The following is a 23,635-nucleotide window of genomic DNA, read 5'->3' on the forward strand; positions in this document are numbered from 1 at the left end:
CTTATTCACACGTTCAACAATACAAAGTTCTTCGGCAACCCGTCGGCTCTTCCATTTTCAGTTTTTGTACTCTGACGATCAACCGGACAGCGGATCGAGTTGTTGTTCATCATCAGCTTTCCAGCACATTCAGTACAGATCGTATGACCGCACACTGAAAATTATTCTTATTTTCTGGAATTCGTCATGATTAAACTTACCTAAAACTCGTGGAATTCTAATATCTGTGTCTCCATATGGTTCATCACAGCTCTCACAGTGTTTCCATGGAAATGGTCCATTCTCATCTTCTCCATTTTCAGCTCGATTCATCATATTCATCCACTTCTTCTTATATGATTCAGCAGTCGCTTTCTCTCTATTCAATGCCTCATTGAACTTAGTCTGATTCTTGAAATCTTCCATTTTTCCCTCCATATCAGCAATTATTTGTTTTTGATTCTCAGTCAATTTCGTATAGTTTCCCAACATTGTTTTTGCCTCAGTAGCCACAGTATTTGCTGCTCCGAAAGCTCTCTCCGACTCTTCTAATTTCTTTTTCAGAATCTCCTTCAGTCTCAGTTCATAATTTAATTTATTCTTGGAATCAGACAAATTTCCCTGAGCTATTTTCAATTTATTTTTAAGTGCTTCCAGTTCTTTTTTCTTCAACTCTTCATTAAATCTTGACTTTTTGACCGAAACTTGATTCGGCAAGTTGTTTCTTTCCATTTGCTCAGAAATTCGTTTACTACGACGCAGCATTTCTTTCCTAGAACATTTGAATTTATTGAAAGAGACCAATAGAGAAAAAACTTACAGACTTTCTTATTGACGAAAGGAAATAAATTTATAGAAATCGTACTGAAGAGTTCAAACTGGATCTAATAATTTTCCACGCAAATAGTCTACGTAATCGAGTTCACGCAGGAATCCTTATATCGTGAACTCTGCATCTTTTTCTCATCTGCACACGTGGAGTTTTCTGAAATTCTCGAGATTATTCATTTCTCCATATTGTAAAAGCGACTAATCGAGTTTTCGAGAAAACTAGTAAGTTACAGTTAAAAATTATACTTGCAAACAGATCCAGTTCATAACTTGCTTCACAATTTTAGGCGGCAATGCTGCGTCGAAGCAAACGAATTGCTGAAATTGAAAAAAGAAAAAACCAACCAGAGGATCTCACCAAAAAACCAAAGCTCTCGGAGGAACTAATCCAGCGAGAAATTGAAGAACTGAATGCGAATATAGTCAATCATGAGAATAACACGAGAAGAACAGATGATCGTTGGGCCACTGAAAAGACTGAAAATGATGTGTTAAGATTGAGAATCCACGTGTCAGAGATGAGTACCAGAAGAGCGAAGCATCAGACTTCTGAAGTGAAAATCACGTTGAAAAAGACGACGAAAGAAGCTGGATCTCTGAAGAAAAAAATAGGTGAAATGTTAGAAGAACTTGAGAATTTCAAGGATTTCGATGAAGCAATCACTAAAGCAAAGAAGGAAACTTCATCGAATAGACAGAAATGGATGGAAGAAATTGAGAAGATTCAAGAAAAACAAGAGGAAAAAAATGGAGGTCCGATTGAGTGGAAGATGTGCGAAATCTGTGCTTTCGAGTATTCTGAGGAGGAAAAAAAAGTTCCAAGAGTTTTGAGTTAGTTTTTGGAGTTGAAATTCATTTCATAAAACCCATTTCAATTTCAGATTGCGGCCACACTATCTGTACTGAGTGTGCTGGAAACTTTATTATGAATACCTTCAACAATCATAATACAATCCGTTGTCCATTCGATCGTCAAATGACACAACTCAGAAGTGGAGGAGTTTACGGACTGCCGAGGAACTGTGCTTTAGTGAACTTATAGATGGATTCTAATATTGGAAATAAACTTTCAGTCTGAACAATTCATTAAAACCGCGCAAATCGGAAATTTGCCTAATTGTAGCTAATTGTAACTGAAAAAGTATTGTCTGCAAAATAAAGAGATGCAAAAAATACCACGGATAAAAAAATTGGGTAGAGCGAGGTACAAAAATCCAAATCCTATCCGCGATCGTACGAGAGCTTGATACTCGGAGAAATGTGTAACCTTGATGGGCTGTATTCTGAATTCAAAATTGCTCTTTTTTGTGATTTTAGAAGAAGAAGATAAGCAGAAAACGTTTCATAGTCTTTGTTCTTCAATAGTCTTTAAAAATGAAACAAAAAAGAATAACGAATAAAGCCATGAACACAAAGTACATACAAGTCAATAAATAAACGATTTGAATCTAAAACGAGTTGATTTTTGAGAATGAAACAGGGTGAAGAAGAAGGTAATCACAGATGAGAATGGTTGGGACGAGTTGATGAGGAGAGTTGTGTGTACAATAAATTTGAAGAAAAATCATTGATAACCCGCAAAGCACACGATTTTATAAACGAGAGAAAGAAGGATGAGATGGGGTTGAAGATACGAATCACAGATTAGAACGCGGGGACATTTGGCACCTAAAGCGACTGTTGGGCAGTACAAATTTCCATAGGGACACCACTGAGTTGATGGAGATCGGCGGCAGTGAGTTGTTGGATTAATGTGGATTCAACTTGACCGATATGCTGAAAAAAACAAAATGAAAACCATGTTCCACCTCTAGAAAAAAAGATTACTTACCGAGAAACTAGGTAACATAAGTGAGATCTTGAGAGCTCTTGTCAGTCGTTGACTTTGAGTTTGGAATGGGAACTTTCTTTCGATGTGAGTTGAAAGTGCATCTAGAAGACGGTCACGCATTCTGGAGCAGATTCCGGCTCCGGGTTCAGATAGGATACAGTCTGAAAACTATCACAAATTAAACTATTCAATTGGAAATTTTATATTCTTACCTTGCTGAAACAGTGAAATAGTCTTGATGAGGCAGTATTCTTGTTCCGTTATTTGCAATTCAATCATCACTTTCACTATTAAATCGATCAATTTCTTGCAAACAACTCCATAAGTCAACGCCCATCGTTCGGGAAGTTTCTTCTGTTCTTCGTCATTATATGGGATGAATGCTCCATTTCCAAGTGGAATTCCGACTCCATGTTGTTTTAATTCGAAGCATTTATAGGCGAATGTAATCCATCCGAATGCCATGAAGTTCTGCTTAAAAAGCGTCGTTTGGTCGGCGAGTGGAAGTACTCGGAACTCGGGAATTCCCATCGCCCAATCTGCACAGAAAACGAATGATCGATACCAGGAAAGGTAGAGATCGGCTGCTTCCATTATCCGGTCACACGTGTACATCAACTGAAACATTGAAAATTGAAAAAAAGTCCCTCGATTCTTTATTTTCTCTTTTTACGATCTCTGACCAAATGAGAACTCCCAGCTATATAAGACGGTCAAAATTTCAAAATTTTTTGCTAGCGATTATATTTTATTAAAAATTGAGAAACTCTGTACTAGCACATATTCATTTCTCAGCTTTGATTCCGTTGAAATATGTGTGAAAAATATCATGTAAGCACAAATCTGCTTCACTTTTGTCTGTTCACGTCATTTTCTGTTCTTTTTTCAAAGTTTATTCGAAAGTACAGAATCGGTATGGATACCGGTTCTGTACCAAGAAACTCCTCCAGATTTGGTATTCATACCTATTCTGTACTCTGCATAAAAGATCACGTGAAAAAAGTTTTTTCTCCAAGTTTATTCGAAAGTACAGAATCGGTATCGATACCAATTCTGTACCATTGTAAGTTCTGTATAAAAGGTCACGTGAAGAATTGAAAATCCACAATTTCAAAGTGTCAAATTTTATTTATGATTATTTTCGCTTACGTGGATTCAAATTTGATGTTCAACTAGTGGATAAACTGGCCAAAATGACAATTTTTGAGGAAAAGTTACCTAGATTCTGTAATTTGATTTTGATCAACTTCACCTTTTCTTATTCAACAACATTAAAAACGTCCTTTTAATGAAATTTGCATAAAAAGGTTTGAAAATGTGTTTTCTTTTTATGTAAGAGAAGGTAAAGTAAGTTGATCAAAACCTAATTACAGAATCTAGGTAACTTTTCCTCAAAAATTGTCATTTTGGTGAGTTTATCCACTTGATGAACATCAAATTTGAATCCACGTAAGCGAAAATAATCATAAATAAAATTTGACACTTTGAAATTGTGGATTTTAAATTTTTCACGTGACCTTTTATACAGAATTGTTGTTTGGTACAAAATCGGTATCGATACCGATTCTGTACTTTCGAATAAACTTGGAGAAAACTTTTTTCACGTGATCTTTTATGCAGAGTACAGAATAGGTATGAATACCAAATCTGGAGGAATTTCTTGGTACAAAATCGGTATCCATACCGATTCTGTACTTTTGAATAAACTTTGAAAAAAGAACAGAAAATGACGTGAACAGACAAAAGTGGAAAACTCTGTGCTTCACGTGCAACTTATTCTAGCAATTGCCAGTTTATTGCAAAATCGTTCAAATTCAGGGAAATGCTGTATTTTCAGTACAGATTACTCACAGAAAACCATTTTTCAACTAGCTAGCAAAAAATTTTGAAATTCCAACCGTCTTATATCTTTCCTATTTATATGCAAAGTTGCTTTTCAAAAATTTCAAAATTATTCATAAACTCACCGGCAACCTCTTAATAACCATTTGGGGGTGTTGCAGACCAAACGTCAGACTAATATCCCGACTCCATGCCCCCATCACATCATTATCCTTGACGTCATCATCTGTTAACTGCTCCGTTTGTTTTTCCAGTGCACACATAAATAATGTCAACTGATTCTCTTGCAACGTCTTCTTATCGACAACTTCTGCTTCTGATCCAGAAGACGTTGTGGATTCGACTGGAGCTGGTTGTGATACAGAAGTGACACTGCTGGAAGAAGTGGATGGGGCAAGTGTTGTAGGAGAAGACTCTTGTTGTTGGAGCGTGACTGAGTATTTCTGTTCAATGACTGGAGCAGCTGACGTCGTTGGAACATTATGAGTGACTCCATTCGTGGCAGATACTGTACACGTGTTTCCAGGCATTCTTTCGATTTTTGATCGTTCTTCTCTGACATGTTTTGGATTCATTCCACCATCAAGACAGTTACGAAGACGACACGCTCGGCATCTATTTCGCGATTCTGAAAAATACAATTAATTATGCGGAAAAAGAGAACTTAAAAATAAAGTCAAGTGGTTCCACGAGAATTTTGGCTATCTAGTCAACTATCTAGTCAACCTGGTATGTACTTTTGCGCGAAATAAGAAAAGACATTTCGGAAATTTCGAAAACGATCCAAAACCCGATAAAAAGAGTTCGTGAAACAATTGGATTCCACACAAAAGTTTTTGAAAAAATCTCACCATTAGTAATATCGCATTGGTTGTCAGCTGAACACATGTAGACTCGACCTTCGAAGACTGATCTCCGGAAGAATGCTTTGCATCCGTGGCAAGAACTGGCTCCATAGTGAACACGAATAGCTGATTCACTTCCACATCCAACACATCTTTCGCCCTGAAAACATTGAATTAACTTCTGAATGTTTTAGAAATTGTTTATGTTTTTGGAAATGTATTTTTGATTTTTGAAACTTGAAAGCCCAGTCATCTTTGAAAGAAAACTCAAATCTTGCCTTCATTTGTCCTCCAGAAGAGGGCGCCGATAACGTCGTCGATTCTTGCTCACTTCTCGGTGAGGATTTTAAAGGACTTTGTAGAAGAGGAATCGGTTGATGAAGACTCATTGGTGACTGATTAATTGGTGATGAATGGTGAGAAGTCATAGAGGGAGTGGATGTAAAAAATGAAGCAGTCGAGTGTGGTGGTCCAGTTGGCATAGGTGGATACGGATTTGGTGTTTGAGACTGATGAAAGAAACTCGTGGACCACTCGTTCTTCATCTAAATGAGCAACGAGGTAGACATTGTTTGGTTAATCGATTGACACATAAAGGCAAATAGACAAAGAATGGATATGGATGTAGAGAATAGTTCAGTTTCGATGAAGAAGATGAAAAAGATTGTTGAAGAATATGGAGAAGGTACACGGGACGGCGTCGACACTTTGATATCGATCTGCCCTTCGAGAAGATCGAAAAGACCGAAAAAGGAGATTTGCGCTCGCTGTCGGACATCGGAACAAGCAGTAACAAAGTTTCGAACATGGGAGATAAAAATACAAAAAAGTTTTGCAGAAAATCACGTATCATTTTTTGATATCAGAAAATCGAGAAATCATTCTTATCATTGGTTTTGTGGCAAAAACCTAAATTACAAATAATAAGTGCAATATGTGTATTCTAAAGCTTGCTCACTTTAGTCACAAGATACAGTCAAACACTAAATTTCTGAAAAAGGAGCTGGTTTTGCTTACCTTAAAATGATATTTCCCTTTCTATATCCCAAAAAAGTAGAATAGAACTGTGGTCACTTCTAAACTCAAAAAAAGCTGCAGAAGGTGTTGCAAAAAGTTTCCAAAAAAGTATACAAAATAGACCAAAAAGCAAGTTTTGTGTTGTTTCGTCTAGGCTATACACCTTCCGTTTTCGGATGACAAAAGGTCAAAAAGAAGCCAAGCGACAAAGAGAAAACGAAGAAGAAGAGCTTATGTTGTTCTCAAATTTCGGTGCTATCGCAGAGCTAAGGGCGCAAACAAAGCGTAATTCGAAGCGACGAACCGAAGAAGACCGAAGAAGAAAAAGAAGAAGCTTCAGGAACCAATAGAAAATACTTCGCATGTAGTTTCATCTTTTTCTTCTTCTTCTTCACAGGTCATTCCCGAATAAAGGAATAAACACAGGAAAAAGGACACAAAACCTTAAGAAATCGGGTAAGAGGGTACCACCTGAAGTAGTGACGTCCTTCGCATATTCACCCTTATTTGCGGAAGGATGTTTTGTGCCGGCAGAAAGAAGAAGAAGAAGTATGCGCATATGAAGAAGAGGAAAAAGTGAGAAAATGTTGCAAGAAGAAGAAGACAAATTGAAAAGAAAAGAAGGTGAAAGAAAAGAGTGGAAGAAAAAAGGGAAATACTATGGAAAAGGTGGAATTGAGGAGATACGAGAGCATAGGAGGAGGCTTAAGGCTCAGGCGGACAACTCCCTAATGAGACACCGGGAGGACCCTTTGAAATGTGTGCAAGCTCTTGGCAACCGGCATGGAAACTTCGTGCTCGATCATTCGAACAAGATGAAGTGACAATTGGATGTTGGTCGCGATGGACTCGGCTTCGAACCTCTAATTACATCTAGAAAATTCCCAGACACCACGGGAAAAAATGCAAGAAAAAAGAGATGATTTAGATTTAATCCGAATATCAAAGAATAATAATTTCACCCCCGCTTAATGAGCTTGGAGAATAGAATAAACAAGAAAAAAGAACAATCTTCGATTCCTTTTCTATTTTCACACGATTCGATGATGTCAGAGTCATTAGGTTGTTGACTTGAGTTAAATCACATTTTTAAGGTTATTCCGTGTCAGAAATGACCAGATGTTTCTGTTAGATTCATAGACTTTGTACCCCGGTAATGGCTGAAATCAGGGGACGTGAAGGGGGAAACAGAAGTTAGAAATGAAATAGACTAAACGAAGTTTCAGTTGATATATCACTTACTAACGGGCGACGACGAAACATTTTAGAAGGCGAGAATTGAGGTTAGAGACTAGAAGAAGAAGAGAGATAGACAGTCCACGCTACTCAAGAAACCGGTTTTATAGAGGTAGATAGTTTTTTTGTTGTGTTTTGTTCAGTCAATTTTTAGAAATGCTACTTCTATTTTTGTTTTTTGTTTTTTTTTTGCAGGAATACTGTAGTAAGTTCTAGTAGAATATGCAAATCAAATAATATGTGAACGTTTCAAAAACATGAACATTGACTTTTTGCAAAAAATATAGATCACTGGAGCAGAACGTTTTGATATGTAACTTTTGGTTGACTAGATGCCTATTCATCACAAGCTAGAATCTGATGTATCAAAAAGAAACTTGATGATACCAACATTTTCCGACAATACTAATGTGTTGTCGAAACTTTTCTACAAAAAATGCAAGATTTGGAAGATTAAAAACCATTGTCTCTAGTGACGACACCACTAAAAGTATCCGTTCATTGAAACTTTTTCTCCACGAAAACCGCCGCCGCCCCGCCATCTGAAAGTGGTACTTGTCACCCATCACCGTAATAGAATACTCTTGAAAAAAGGGCGTCGTCTTCGTCATTTTCGCACGCTTTCACACTCAAGGATGTGACGCGTTGCGGTCTGAGTGAGTGAGGTCCTTCTGTTTGCAACATCTGTAGTTTTCTTTCCGCCCCGACACAAAAAAAACTCGAGACCAAACTCTTTTTTTCTTTCTTTAGCTTTCCGAAAAAGAGTGGAGGGAGTGGGGGATTTTGAATGGATGGTCTTTACTCTATGTGTCCTTATTTGTCCTTTTCCAATCATCTTCCCTCCTTTTTTATTTCTTTCTTGTATATATATGTAGTTCATTGTCACAACTCCTTTTTTCTCCCTCTCTCTTTATATGTTTATACATTTCTCAGTACATGACATGAAACATTTCCTTTCGACATTTCGGCTCGAAGGAGTATTAGACACTTGCAAAAAAGAGCAATGAGAGATGAGAGAAATAGAGAAAGAAAGAGGAAAAGAGATATGAATTCATAGAATAAAAAGAGATTGAGAATGACAGAGGATATTTGTCTTCATTTCTCTTTTGTGTGTAGTCATAGAGAGAGAGCACAAAGCGGTCTGAGCAAACTCATACCACAATGCACACACACAGAGTCTCTGACACAGAAGGAATCGTCAAGTTGAGAGCAAAACACGTGGCACATATATACGTGTTTTTGTGTTGGCTCTGGGCTCCAAATGTTCATATTCTTTGTCGTATTTCGTTCTCTTTTGATATTATGATGAAGCGAATTGATCTCTTTGATCCAATTGGGAAAGTGATCTATGCTCGATCATAAAAACAAAACCAAGAAGTTTTTGAACCAGATGTGGGATGGGAAGTAGATCAAAAAAAAAACTAAGCAGATTATGTAGTTGAAAAGAGGAAGGCAGACTAAGAACCTATTCAAACTTTTGTTTCAAAAAAGTTTCAAAAAAATTATTTATGTTTTTGAATTTTCATCTAGGTTTAGGACTATGAAATAAAATCTTGAATTAGAAGTTTCACCCGGGCTTAAACAAAGTTTCATTTCTAATGTCTAGGAAATATCTTGTTCCGGTATCACAATGTGCGTTGATTCTTGCCTTATTTAAGGTTAACCCTAGAGTCTCACTCTGACCACTCAACCCTTATCACGACTAGAATGTACTTCCCAAGCCACTATAAACTAATCAGAACACTCGCAAATCCCCTCGTTTCAAAGGTGCGTGTCTCAAAATGGAAAAAAGAAACTAATTCGGGATTCCAGAAAAAAATTCGAGATGAAAAGTTGAAAAGTGCATGCGATCCTTTGATACGAAGACCGAAAAATGATCGAAGAGAGAGCGAAAGAAGATGGAAAAGGCGGGTTGAAAAGAGTGCAGAGGAATTCAAAGATAGAGAGAAACAGAGAGGAAAACGGAAAATGAAGAAAGGTAGAGATAATGAGAATTCAAGAGAGTAGCAGAGAAAAAGAAAAAAAAGAAGAAGGGACTCTTGAGAGAGTGACGACAACCGGAGTGAGAGAGAGTCGCCCTAAAGTTTACATTTTGTTGCGTATTTCGTTTTGCACAAGGTGGTTAGAGAGGGTTAGAGGGTAGGTTATAGAGAAGATGGACGTGAGAGAATTAGGCATTGAACTGTGGTGTGACATTTGTTGGTAGACGCTTGTGATAACACGGAGAGAGAATAAATGAATCCCTATGGTCTCTGTGGAACTTTTGTTTGATTCTCTCTTTTTTGAACCTTGGCTACCAGTCGAGATGACAGATGATCTATGAGCTTCTAAGTTTTACTGTTCCAATACTGTTACCTATCTTAGGTTAGCTGTTCTCATTTAGTATATTTGGCACTTGTGAAACCGCAGAGGAAAAAGACACTTCTAACGATGATTTCGATGGAGCGCAGTTGTAAAAACCGTGAAATGATTAAAAACCTGTAAATCGTTCTAAATAAATCCATTCTGTGTTCTGATCTATCCTCTGTTAATTTTTAATGTTCTTCATTCCTGCCTTCCCACCAACGTACAGACCTTTTCCGGTTCTCTTTTCTCAAAATGAATGAAGCTTGTGTAAATTGGGTCAATGCTGGCCGCTCAAAAATTGCGTTCCCAAACGGCGAGAGAAATTAGCAACACTCGAAACATACACATACACACAAATCGGCCGCCCCGTGTAGAGAAGAGGAGCGAGAAAGATTTTATGGATGAATTGAGGAAATGGGCATAATGAGTGTATGAAAAGAGACAAGTACAGGAAGAAAGGACTAGGACTACACTCTATATTCGGGCAACAGTTTTGGTACAAAATGATGGATGAGGATTGAAGAGAAGTGAATGATTGAGGGAATGTTCGTTCTGTGGATATTTGAGTATTGAAAATATATCATTCGAACCAGGAAGATCATGAAATCGAAAGGGAGGCGGAACAAAACTCTGGATGGATTCGAGCACGTATACAAAACAAAATCAAAATACAATTCTATTTTATTCTGTTTCAAAATTGTGTTTTGGATATTCATGACAATACAGAATCAGTAGAATAGTATGAACCCCTGGTTAGCCCGGAATAATATTTGAAATTTACAAAGAAGTTGCATGATAATGGAGAACCCCCTGATGGAAATTCACAGGTTTTTTTCTTCTTCAACAAGTGTGGAATATAATTTATTCACTCAAGATGTGTTCTAGATCCTTTATTTCGTTTCTGACTTTCAGCAATATGATGCTTCATCATCCTCCGTCCCCATTTGCAGAACCTCTTCCCCATTACTCATACCAACTTTTCCTTTTTTTCTATTCTGTTTTTTGCTCCCTGTTTCAATGTGCAAATATAGGTTTTAACCGAAAGAAAATGTGTGAAAATCACGTGAACTGTGCTGCTGACTGTCGGAACAACTAGTCGAATTTCAAACATTTTAGACATGTTTCCGGTTGGCATTTTGTTTCATTGATACTGATCATCGTAGAAAAAGAGTCAAAATGGGAGAGAGAGAGGGAGAGCGATTAAACATGCGCCCTATTATTTGTCAATTGATTTTGAAATGTATGTCTTTTTTGCAACATAAAAAAGAGTTAATTGTACAAGTCGTGGTATATTGTTATGTTGATGCAGCTGTTGGGAAGAGCCAAACATAGAATAAAGATCACGTACAAAAATGTTTATGTCTCTCATGGTGATAGAATTGAAACGGAGATTCGGAAGATAGATATCGATTCCGAAAGCCTGATGCACCTAAATCCAGATGTACCGGGAATCAATTGGCTGATCTTCATGTTTCTTCTGAATAGAATAACAACAAAAGAACTAGACCTAGAACATAGATCAGAGACTCCTCATTCAAATATGCAGATAGAAATTAAAATTGCAGAAGAACAGATACGTCATTGCTCTTTCATTCTTTTCAACCTTTCGGGAGCGTTAAATCATTCCATTCCGATTGCACGAGGAGTCACAGAAAAAGAATGATAAAAAATGGAGTGAATCGGAGAGATAGAGGAAGCATCAAAGTATTATACAAAGTTGATAGATCACATTAGGGAAAATAAGATTAGGATGAATTCTGATAATGGAGATGAATTTTAAAATTTACAGTTTCAAAATTTTTACAAGGCAATTTCGAGAAGCAGCTTTGATCAATACCACACTGCTATAATTTTTGAGCAATAAAGTTTGACTTGTTTTCTGAACGAACGCCTGGGCTTTCAAGTTATCGGACAGGCTCAGGGAAAATTCGAAACCAGACGTTTTGGAACCGAACTGATGCATAGAAAAACTTTCCAAAATTGTACAAACAATATTTTCAACCGTTATCCTCTGATGTGAAGAAAACGAATTTTGGATCGAATCAGTACTGAGATATCTCAGTTCATCAACATCTGGTTCCGTAATTTCCTAGAGCCTCCAAAGTTATTTTTGAATATTTTTCAAATACTTAAAAAAAAAAGTTTTTAACCCACCTTGATAGCATGTGGTGGCGAATTTCTTGGTGGTGATGCTGGCATGACTGGAAGCGGATTTTCTTGTTTTACAACTAGGAAATTGAATGCAGACTGCTGTTGTTGTTGTTGCTGTTGATTCAACTTTTGAGCTGCCAACACTGTATCCATCAGAATACTTGTAGTCGTCGAAGTACTCGGGAAACTGAGAAACATCGGAAGACTTGGTGGAGATGCTGATGTTGTGATTGGGATTGGAGATGAGGATGTAGTTGTGATGATATCATGTGGCGATGGAATAACTGGAAGATTTGATGACGGTGACGACTGTTGTTGTTGAAGAGCAGCCGTCACAAATGCTCCAGATACGGGAAATAGGGCCGTTTGGGGCGGCGATCGGAAAAATTCCATGACTAGTGAAGACGTCGTTTTGGCGGTTGGAAGAGAGATAGATACCTGGAACAAGGTACGATTTTAGTCATATGTATATAGAAATTGGAAAACGAGTGAGTGAGAGAAAGTGGAGAAACGAGAAAATAAGAAAAGATGATAATAGATGATAAGAGCACAAACTCAAACAAGAGTGTACATAAAAAGATGCATAAGGGAAAAGTTGGATTTCGAAACGGGGCAGAATTACGGAGGAGAGACGGGGAAAGTGTGAATGGGGAAGTTGTTATTAAAAATAAAGTTGATATTTCATTTCCAGAAGAATCTAGTCAAAATTGAGTAAAAAATACCAATTGCAAGATGGGGATAAATTGTAGATATGGAAAATTGTAGACTATGAAATTTACAGTTTCAGAAAAAATTGTTAAACGCAGGGAAGCTGTGATTTTCAATGCTCCGTTCAAGATGGTCTTGTAGAATTCAGCACGCCAATTGAACGTTTTTATTATTAATCGAATTATAGACTGTTCCTGTTTTTGAAGAACGGTGCCTTAGGATAGTTGTGTTCAAATTTATTACAGTTTCATTTAGTAGTCATTGTTTTGAAAAAACATCAGAGTTCAGTGGTCCGAAGTAATCTAGACCGTACTAGTTCTAAAAGAATCTATCTCGATATTCCATACAACGCGAAATTTTTCAAAAGATTCCAATAGAAGTTCGAATAATTTTGAATAAGCGAAAACTTGCAAAATTTGTAAAAAAGTAGCATCAAAAAACGGAAAAGTGATGTTTCAGTGCTCATTGCATTTCTTTTTTCATCTGATTTGTGTACCTAACCTGACGTGAAAATTGATTCATGAGCAATGAGAGATCAACAGTAAAGAGAAAAAGAAAAAGAGATTGAGAGAGCAAGAAAAGAAATCGGAACAATCAACTTTCCAGTTTCTAGGGTAAATATTGAAATACTATAACATGAGTGTTACTTTGATGTCTTCCAAAATATTTGGTTTAAAACTGAGAAAATAAAATACGAAAACAATGAAAATAATAGAATCAGGAGACGTTGTTATGTTCCGAGATGGAGAAGAAATGAAAGAAGATGTAGAAGAAACAGAAGATGATGAAGATCAAGATGAAGAAGGAAAAAGGGGTGGAGAATATCGGGAGGCACAAACAGGAGAAGGGGTACGGTAAGGCGTTTCGGTGCTGATCGACAGATTTCGATCTAGAGAATCGGAGGGAATATTCGGAAAAGCTGGAAGAGAGGCCTTGGATACAATCGGATGAAAAGAATCAAAGATGGGAAAAAGTGATATGTCAGAAGATCAGCTTATTGTTTCGAAGCAACTGTTCAGTATATTATCTGGAATTCAAAGAAAAAATTGAAGGATAGTCTCTGAGATACATAATTTTGAGCTGGTTACAAAGTCAGAAAATAGTATGAGCTTGGAGAATCGGAAATTCTTCTAAATGTGACTTCCTAGATACTCAAGAGAACCGACCTCAATTTCCAGAAACTCAAATTTTTCCAAATTGAATTTTTATTGTTTAAAAATGACGTTTATCTCTCTGATGTTATGTTGAAACCTTTCCAGAATTATCATCATTATCATACAACTAAACGACTCGAAAAATTGACTTTCGAAATTTTAGGATGACATTTTCCAGGTGAGTGTTTGAGTTTCTAGAATCAGAGAATCAAACCAACATGCTTTGATTCAATTCTGGATAACACGCGAACTGGTATTCTCGTGAACAGCACCAGTGTTCGAGAGTTAGTCGAGACTATTTTCATCAAAACATCCAAAGATTCTTGTGTGGATATATACGGATACATGTGAAAAACAATTCAGACTAGAGTGTCATTTCTCTTTCTGGAGAACCGGGTGATGGAAAGGATAAGAAACATTCTACAGGAGAACGGGGTAAGATTGGAAAGATGGTGAAATGGATCGGCCAGTGAGAAAGAAAGAGACAAGATGAAGAAATTGTTGAAATGGAAAATTTCAATGAGACAATGATTCTGGAATAGATAAGGAAGGAAAATAGAATCATTGTCTGCGATCTGAGGGTCAATAGTTTCGGATGACGAGCTTTCGAAAATGAAACTTTCGGAAATCGAACAATTTCTATGATAGAAGAGCAAAAATACATTCGAAAATGATATTCTGAGAAGTTATTTGAAAATTCAACATCAAGAGAAAAAACCTAATGAAGAAAGCACAGAGTTAAATTTTGCAGAAGCATGGCATTCAGTAGTAGTGAATTGAACTACGACAATTTAAGCTCCCAGTGAAACAGTGAATTAAATATTTTTGCATACCTGCAACCTTCTCACCAAATTTAACAAATTTAGAATCCAGAGTATTGACTTTGAATAGAATCAATGTCGAATAGATACATCTGCACCGAAAATTCGCTCAAACAATGAATAATGCGTAAATATACATTTCGGCGGTACATGGAGAAAGATCCGACTATCTCTAGATCTCGGATAACTGTCTCTATTTCGTAGATCATAAGTTTTAGGTGCGATTTTTGTTGTTATTTCTAGAAAGAATTATTGGGTTGGAAATCTCGAAATATGGAGTAAAAGAGATTCGTTAGTTTCTTTTATCAAAGTTAACAGAAAGTCGAATAAAGTAATTTTAAGAATATGGAATAATGGAAGAAAGATACCGAAAATTCTTACAATTTTTGGTGGATCGTCGACGAAACTGGTGCTATATTTGTTCACAGCATGTTAATGCTCCTGGGAAAATCTGCTCTTAGTGTGTGTTATGACAACTCTTCCTAATTTATTAAGTATATTCAAGGATGGTTATTGACCTTTTAGATCGAGACACCGAAGGTCTAAAACGTCCGAAAACTATTCTGAGATCCGACGAGAGAGATGGAGAAATCTGGTTTGTAGTGGAAAATGGGAAAATTTCAGCATTGAGTGATGTTGCTGTGAAAACTATGTATGACAAGCTGGGAATTATGTCAGTTCACCTATCAGAAAAACAGCAGCCAGCAACATGATCATTAAAAGTCTTGCATTCGAAACAGAACACTTCTTTTTAGAATTTCGATGAAATCCTGATAGCTTCTAACTATGGTAACTTAGCAGAAACCGAACAAGCGACGAGAATCGAGTTATTAATAACTGTAATACAGTCTAGTTACATTCTTGGATTTCTCCGATAGAAAGATTCCATCAGAAGGTATCGCGTCCTAGTGGTGAAGAGATGATCCACTAGATGAATTCTGCCAGATAATTCGGAGAGAATGGGCCTATAAGTGCGAGGGCAGGGAAATGGGTTTCAGAAGCGAAAACTGTTTTTATTATCTGCTTAGTTCTGAAGTACTCAATACAATCTGTTAATATAACATCGATTTCATTGAGATTAAAATAAATTATTTGCAAGAACTGAGTATGAAAAGACATGAATTGAAAAATAGGTTAATTTCAGAAATACATAATTTCTGTAGTCCTAACTTAGAAACTTACGGAATAGCAAGATGTTCCAATTTTGACCTGATTCTCCGAACTTCTATGACATCTACGCAATAAAAAGATCTGCCCCCAAAAAATTCGAAAATCGCTGTCTGCGATCTTGAGTAACTCACAGAAGACGACCGCCACTGGTCTGATGAATTCAGTTGATAAATTCGAAAACAAGAAGAGAAGTCCCGAAATGACGTGGGGTACAATAGAGTATTTTCGTATTCTCATAGTAATGCAATATTACAGAATTCTTATCATTCTCTGATTTCAGAACACACTTTTCATTTCTTTTTTGTTCTTCGTATTCTGCTCAGAAATCACAAAAAAAAACAGTATGACTCTTCAAAATGTCAAATTAATATTTCAGTATCAATTCTCAATTCCGGTAATATTTTTGCTCTGCACGAGGTCTCTCGCTCTCTCTCTGCAATAATCGAAAGATCAAAGACAAAATGATCGGTTTTTCACATGAACAAGTGAGTAGTGAGGGTATCTAGTTTGTAGACACTGATCAATGGTTCATCACTCATCAAACCTTTTTTCGAGTGAAAAGTGAATAGAGAGAGAGACAGACATTAATGAATATTGTGATGATACAATATGGTCTTATCATCATTTGATTTAGACTTGATCATTGAGACGGAAAGTGGGCGGAGCTTCGATGGAAATGGTTTGGAACTGGAAGTGAATGAGGAGAAGAGTTGTGATGAGAGTTATCTTGCAAATTGTTGGAAGAAAGATTCAGAAAAAAAAAATATAAAATGGAAAAGTTGAACTCTGTCAGATGTCAGAAACAGTAAACTAGTTTCGAGGAGAGATAAGATAACGATTTGATTTATTTCTGTCGTTGGAACCAGATGGGTTCAGTGGTACTTTGGTACAAATGAACTAACATTTTTTTGCTGTTTCACCAATTTTTTCTAATTTTTTTCCACTTAGAATAGGTGATCGGAGCAGATTAAAAAAATTTAGAATCGACGTGAGCAAAAATAGAATAGAGAATAGTGCAGTACCTTTTCATCATTAGCTCCAAGCTAAATTAATCTCCTGTCAATTGAATGAAGCAGTGAAATTAGTATATAAAATACAGGAATACTCAAATTTATTTTGGTCTCTGTCCTCAAATAAGAAGAAATAAAAGAGGCGCAAGGAATAGAATGAGTGAGAAACGATGGGTGCGTGTGATAACAGAAAGGACTGTCGACGAGAGATAAGAGAGGGATGAAGAGACTTAGACAAGGCCATAAGATGAACCAAAAGATGGACCGAAAGATAGAATTCAGAAGAGGAAAGGAAGAGAGAAATGTTCATTGATCTAAGAAGTCTCAACACAATTTCAAAACGTGATTGGTTGTGTAGAAAATAGAAGAAAAGCCGCGTGGTTCTAACTTTTCAGCCACGTCATTGATCTATGGAATTGATGGGGAATCAGTTGGTATCAAGAAATTGATCGTGATGGTCTGTGCGAACATTGTTGTCTTTTGGCATGACTATCTCCGAAAGAAGTTGTGTCTTTAGAGATGTCACAACGACGGTACAGTATACGATTTGGAGGTGTTGAAGAGGTTGATGAAGAAGGGAAGGGAAGAGGAAGAGTATAGTTTTGAGGAACTGAAAATGGGAAGGACTGCTACGGAAGGAATGGATGTCACAACGACGGTACAGTATACGATTTGGAGGTGTTGAAGAGGTTGATGAAGAAGGGAAGGAAGAGGAAGAGTATAGTTTTGAGGAACTGAAAATGGGAAGGACTGCTACGGAAGGAATGAGTAAAAGAGCTGGAATTACGGGAAGAAAAGATAACAGGAGGAATGGCAGGCGCAGTATGCATTGCCATTTTTTGAAAAATCGCGGCACTGTTTCGCTGCAGAAACTCATTCAATTTCTCAGTTTTGTTAGCGTGAAGTTGCATAAACGATGCCGTTGGATTACAATACACGAAACTTCTTTGGGAAAAGCAGTACCGTTACTATGATTTTGTAAATTTCAAAAAACTCTGAAACAGTGAAGCTAATAAGCATTCCTCACATACCTTCATATTCTGATCTCAATGGTATAGTTCAATTAAGTTCAGGTAATTCCGATATCTAATCAAATTAGGTACAAACTACGACAAGTGTACAGTAGGCCATATACGGCAACCAATAAAGCCGAAATAATGCAGAAAGTGTGAACCTGAATCCGTCGATTCAATGATCAGAACACAGATTTGGTGGAAGAGAAGAAAGATAAAAACAATCAGTCTGGGAGAGGTTTGGGAAGATTTTCAAATATAGGTTCAATTGGCGAAGAGAATAACTGAAACTGAATTTAAAACTCATGAGCTCCTTATAGCAAAATGAGAGACCATCTCTAATGATAACCAAGTTTGAGAACTGTAAAGTTTTTGAAAGTTTACGTAATCTCTAAACTTTGAAGCAAACAAGCAAGATATGAGTAACTGTGTAAACCATTAAATACACTAGAAACACCATTGAAACAAATTCCAAAAAGCTAAAAAGATAGACAAAAACTGTTAGCCCACACGAAAAAAAGTGAACTTTGATTAAACATCGATGCTTTTACAAGAAAAAAATAATTGAAAAATCGTATGTTGGACCTGGGAAAATAGAGATAGATCAAAGTTTTCGAGTGAACTTTGATACTACCTGAAGAAACGAACAATAGGGATCAAGTGGGAAGGAATACATATATAGAAACAAATTGCGGACAAATCATGTATCTTGAAAAAGATAACCCGACTAAATCACCTGCATTCTAAACACGGAAATGTTCACTGAACATTGTTGTAGACTCACAAAAAAGTGGTAATCTATGAACCATCGGCACAGATATGTAGTTATATTTCAAAAGAGGAGGAGCTTCAAAAAAAAAGAAAGATTCAAATCTCGAAACAATCCCGAAGAAGAAAAAAGGTTTCCGAGATGAAAAACAATTCAGATGATGATCATCGAAACACCCGGTATGACTGCCAGCGGTTAGGGTGGTGGTCGGTGAAAAGAAGAAGAAGAAACAGGTAGACGTTGCGAGAGAATCACAGGAAGAAGAGACACAGACATACCTACATACAACTTTCGATTCATTGATTCTGATGCTGAACTTTTGCCCTCCGGTCGGGGCAAATTCATCTCCTATTGTATTTGAACAGTGTGTCTCGTCACTGCGTGGCCACACTCGCTTTTTGTGGAAGTGATGGTTGGAATTTGGTTGATTTTTCCTTTTAGAAGGCAAACACTTATTTAGGATGTTGAAATTACGATCTGTTACTAATCGTGTGTTGTTTTTGGAATAGATGTGAGAGTCATCTGTCCAGCAGAACTATACGTCACGGTTTTGATGCCGTAATTACGGTTTGCACGAGTCATAAAAAGTTGTGTCCGTTTTCAGAAAGACTGTAAAATTGTCCATTCTAGTTTTGTAGGCTTCCGATTCGAGATTTTTAAATTCGATTAGACGGATTTCAAAGAATTGTTCTATGGAATGAAAGATCGAATCTCGAGATAAAAATGGAAGATGATAGTGTTCTGAAAAATGAATTAGATATCGGAATTTTTGAATTCTAGAATTTAAACGTTTTGGAGATGAGTTGGTCGTACGAAACCTCGAAATAACGGACTGCTAGAAGATGCTAGATAAAATGGAGATATTGAAACATCATAATAATTTCATAAATCCTGTTCCTTGAATACTTCGGGTCTGGAAGTTCTAGGATTCAAATGAAAACCGCCACCAGAACTCGAAGTCCGACACATCTCGTTTTTTAGATTTTCGATTTCCGATTTTCCATCTAGATGCTGAATTCAGATAAATTACAAAGCATTGTTTCACTGGATGGAAAATCTGATCTTCTAGAAACACTGTGTCTTACGGTATTTCGGGAAAATGAAATGGATGTTGTGATGTCCGGATTCTATTAAAGATTGTATCGCTACGATGGAAAAGTCACCATTGAAACAAGGGAGCCGTCTCAGAGATCGGAATGAAACTATCGCTTATGGAAGAAAGAGGGAACTGAATGATAAGTTGTCTTCCAAAAGAGCAAGGTGAATCAGAAATTTCAGTCAAACTTTGATTTATTGGCGAACTAAAACCAGTTCCATTGAACATCATTTCAAATTTAACATTTGGTTGGATTACATAGGTCCACTGAGATTCTATAAAGCCTCTGGCATTCATGACTTTTTTGAAACTATATAATAACTTTACCGTCCCGACTGATGTGTTTTACAATCCATCCCTCCAGAAACCCTACTAAGGTCAGTGTCCGACACCCGCAGCAATCAGATAACTCAAGAATTCGTGTCACACTTCTTATCTACCGTCTGAAATCTTTCGAGATTTTGCCTTCGGTAAACAGAAAATTTGAATTGGAAGTTTTTTGAAACTTTTTTGGGTGTTTTCATTTAATGTTTTCCTTTAAAATGGGAATTAAACAACGAATATTTTTAGGTACAAATTTTACAGTATTTTTAAACAGTTTTCAGTTTTTCTTCATTCACTATCAGAAATGAGCATGATTTTTTCAGATACTTTTCAAGTTTCTGTGGCTCCAGTATGACATCAGAATTCAGTCGAGAGTCCTTTGAAAATTGAAAATCCTTTGTTAGATCTTAATCTGACCTCATCAATACAGTACCCCGAAAAAGATGGGATTTCGAGATTTGAAATGGGAAGAAACACAAAAACGTGAGATCATGTACAAATGCTTCCCAGTTCTAGATGACGACCTTCATTCAGTTTCAGAACTTTTATTTCCACCTGGACGGGAATTTTCCATCTATGGAGATTTAAATCCAATCGAGTGAAATTAACGTGAATGAAGTCTCCTTTCCGAGTAATACGATAAGCTACTATTCTACTCTCAAGGAAGAAAAAACTACCCTTGAAACTGTTTCGATGGACAAGAAAGTCGGAGAGAAAAAGAGATTAAATCAAAGTTCGATTCCTTTTTTTATTTCTTGCAAGTTGGAGTAAAAATACTTGAAAAGGAAAGTGTGGGAAGAATTCAATAATAGAGTAGTCTGAGAAATTCAAAGTTTCAGAAAAATATATGAGGATGGTCGATATAGTAACTTGCTATCGGTTCCAACACTATTACATAAATCTTGAAACAGTAATAATTCTTTTTAAAAATTCTGAGTTTCAAAATAACAAAATACCGTAAATCAAAATCGGAAATTAGCATTTGAGCAGACGCATAACAGAGAAAGATTCGGTAGAGAAGCGTCTGAGTAAATAAATTCGGAGAGAGATATTTGTCTTCATTCGATTAAATTTATAAGGAGAGTAAAAGGGCAAAAACAAGAGGAAAGTGCCTAGAATATAGTCTATCCTATGGAAGTTTGTGTAGATTTGGAATAGTCGGTTACAAGAATTTTAGCGTTTTGATATTAAAGAATCTATATTTCAAATTGATTATCCCTATCGTTTCTTCAAGAAAGTTACGTACACTGGAAGTTTTCGGATAGAGAAACGAGTGACTAAAAGAATTTCCAAGAAATTCCTAGAATCGTTGTGACAGTATTCTTATTTTAGGGTTCAGAATCGGAAAATAAATTTTTATTCAAATTTTCTTATGTGATCACTATCTTAAGCTAAATCAAGAAATAAAACTCTGAAAACCAAAGTTTGAAACATGTACAAAGTCAGATCCAATAGTTTTTTTAGTTGAATGATCAATCCATGCAAAACGCTCATGAAATAGTTTTCGGGGCGGGGAAAAAAGAACAAAAAATGTTCCGAAAGATCAGCAACAAATAAAAATGGCTGGGAAAGCTAGACTTCTCTCCGCCGCTTTTTCATGCTCTTTTTTAGTCAAAAAGTTGAAGAAAAGGCAGACGAACGGGAGGGATGAGATATATATGCTAATGGATGGAGAAATGAATAAAAAGAACTTTCGTTCGAGATGTTTCATTGAAACACGAAAGGACCTTCGACTCAGAGACAACTTTGTTTTGGTATTGATGTTTTTGAGTTGAATTAGAATGCGAACATGTTTCAATGATGTTGAGAAAATTCTAGTTGAGAGGGAGAGATTTCCATGATTTGGTCCCGGAGAAAACGAATTGTCATCAAAAGAAACAAGCAGGTGAAGTATGGCGAGGGAGATGAAAAAGAAATGTTGTAATATCAGTTTCAGAGTTATACTATGTCATAAAGCAGCGAATTGAGTGGACTCCATAATGAGTTTAGTCTCAAAATAAGAAAAATAAATCATAAAAATTTCAGTGGAGTTTATGAACTTTTTCAGGAGTTCCTGATGTGAATAGTCTTACAGCAAACCATAAAGAGAAAGTTTTGTAATAAATGAAATGTTCCAGCTGGTACAGTAAACTAATGAAGAGCTAAAACATCTCTGAACCCTTCTGGGAATACCCTCTCAATGTTCGTTCTTCTTTGATGAGAGAAGCCAAATTGAGACAGAAAGATGAGGGTCCATGAGAAACAAATTGATCATTGGTTCATTTGCTCTGTCTCCTTCTTTTCTGAAGAGTAAGAAGCGACGTCATGAAATCTAATCGAGATGTGGAATGGAATTCAAGATGAGAATTATTGAGTGACTATGAGTTAGAAACAATTGAAAAGACATATTCATTTTGGGATCCAAATATCAGATATTGCATCTGGAAAAGCAGAAAGAAAACTTTGGTTTCGAGGATCTGATTACTGAAAAGAGTAGAGAGCTATAAAACATTTAGTCTATGAAAAAAACTTCCTCTCCTCCTGAAAACCGAATAATGTTTAGTTTGGACCCTAATCTTTCCAGAGATCTTCCAAATGGTCTCATCTTCTTTTTTATTCATTTGCATCTCATTTCTTTTCATCGTCAGTAAATTGCTCATTGAGCGACTGAAAAGAGCACTTCCTTTATGATTGAAAAGAAGGGAATTCCCAGGAACACAAGACTCATTTCATATTCAAAGGCATTAGATGGAAAAATAAAAAGTCTGCAGAATTTTCAAAGAGTGACGATCAAAAATTTTCAGAAAAAGAGTGAATTATGCTGCTGTTCATGTGAAACGGAGCAGGAGTCTTTCAGGGTTTGATTCTGAAATCGAATTGAACTGAACCTAATTTTATCAATAAACAAAAAAATGCAGACAGAAATAGACATGAACTTATAATTTTTTCGCGTTTAGAAAGAAGAAATTTGGAAGACAGGAATATTCGATTCCATGTTTACTTGGTATGAGGTTCAATTGAAACTGTAATTCAAAAGATATGAGAAAAGTTGATAAGAAATTGTAGGGAATGGGAATATTGAAGATCTAGAGAAAACGAACCAGCTGTTCTAACTGCAGATGCACTGTGCAATCGCGGAATGAAGAAGTTCTGCAAAATAAAATTGAGAGATGTTTTTTTTAATGTTCGATAGGATTAAGGAGAAATCGAGAAATTATTGTAAGTTGAAACGACGATTCAAAAATTAAAAAGCTGATTGTCAGCACGTTTTGATGATACAGAAATAGCTTTCAGAGTCTGGTTTAGAAATGGAAAAGAGACTACAGTATATTCTAAAAACTCAATAAGCCACCAGTCTCGTTTCTAATCAAGAAATCGCCAGACCAAGGTATTCAGTGTATTGAATTGTGTCTTGGACGACAACGAATCCATCTCGTATCTCTCCCGAAAATGAATGTAGATTGATAGAATATCATTGGAAATTCGAAGAAGAAGATGGAAAACAAGAACAAG

General features: G+C 36.4%; 5 protein-coding genes across 5 annotated transcripts; 2 read left to right on the forward strand and 3 right to left on the reverse strand.

Annotated features, from left to right (window-relative positions):
- Positions 1-5: 5 nt before the first annotated feature.
- Positions 6-744, reverse strand: GCK72_013592 (uncharacterized protein; the record flags this gene model as incomplete). Its single annotated transcript, XM_003090581.2, has 2 exons — positions 6-154; positions 201-744. The coding sequence occupies 2 exons, from the start codon at positions 742-744 to the stop codon at positions 6-8; spliced, it is 693 nt and encodes a 230-aa protein (XP_003090629.2).
- A 359-nt stretch (positions 745-1,103) lies between these two features.
- GCK72_013593 (uncharacterized protein) lies at positions 1,104-1,852 on the forward strand (the record flags this gene model as incomplete). Its single annotated transcript, XM_003090584.2, has 2 exons — positions 1,104-1,641; positions 1,692-1,852. The coding sequence occupies 2 exons, from the start codon at positions 1,104-1,106 to the stop codon at positions 1,850-1,852; spliced, it is 699 nt and encodes a 232-aa protein (XP_003090632.2).
- Positions 1,853-2,478: 626 nt separating this feature from the next.
- GCK72_013594 (uncharacterized protein) lies at positions 2,479-5,873 on the reverse strand (the record flags this gene model as incomplete). Its single annotated transcript, XM_003103471.2, has 6 exons — positions 2,479-2,586; positions 2,642-2,802; positions 2,854-3,259; positions 4,609-5,111; positions 5,335-5,488; positions 5,607-5,873. The coding sequence occupies 6 exons, from the start codon at positions 5,871-5,873 to the stop codon at positions 2,479-2,481; spliced, it is 1,599 nt and encodes a 532-aa protein (XP_003103519.2).
- Positions 5,874-6,929: 1,056 nt separating this feature from the next.
- Positions 6,930-7,169, forward strand: GCK72_013595 (uncharacterized protein; the record flags this gene model as incomplete). Its single annotated transcript, XM_053729900.1, has 1 exon — positions 6,930-7,169. The coding sequence occupies one exon, from the start codon at positions 6,930-6,932 to the stop codon at positions 7,167-7,169; it is 240 nt and encodes a 79-aa protein (XP_053584672.1).
- Positions 7,170-12,072: 4,903 nt separating this feature from the next.
- Positions 12,073-12,471, reverse strand: GCK72_013596 (uncharacterized protein; the record flags this gene model as incomplete). Its single annotated transcript, XM_053729901.1, has 1 exon — positions 12,073-12,471. The coding sequence occupies one exon, from the start codon at positions 12,469-12,471 to the stop codon at positions 12,073-12,075; it is 399 nt and encodes a 132-aa protein (XP_053584673.1).
- Between the last annotated feature and the right edge of the window lie 11,164 nt (positions 12,472-23,635).

This window comes from Caenorhabditis remanei, chromosome IV (genome assembly GCF_010183535.1).
Source record: "Caenorhabditis remanei strain PX506 chromosome IV, whole genome shotgun sequence".
In the NCBI taxonomy this organism is placed as follows: domain Eukaryota; kingdom Metazoa; phylum Nematoda; class Chromadorea; order Rhabditida; family Rhabditidae; genus Caenorhabditis; species Caenorhabditis remanei.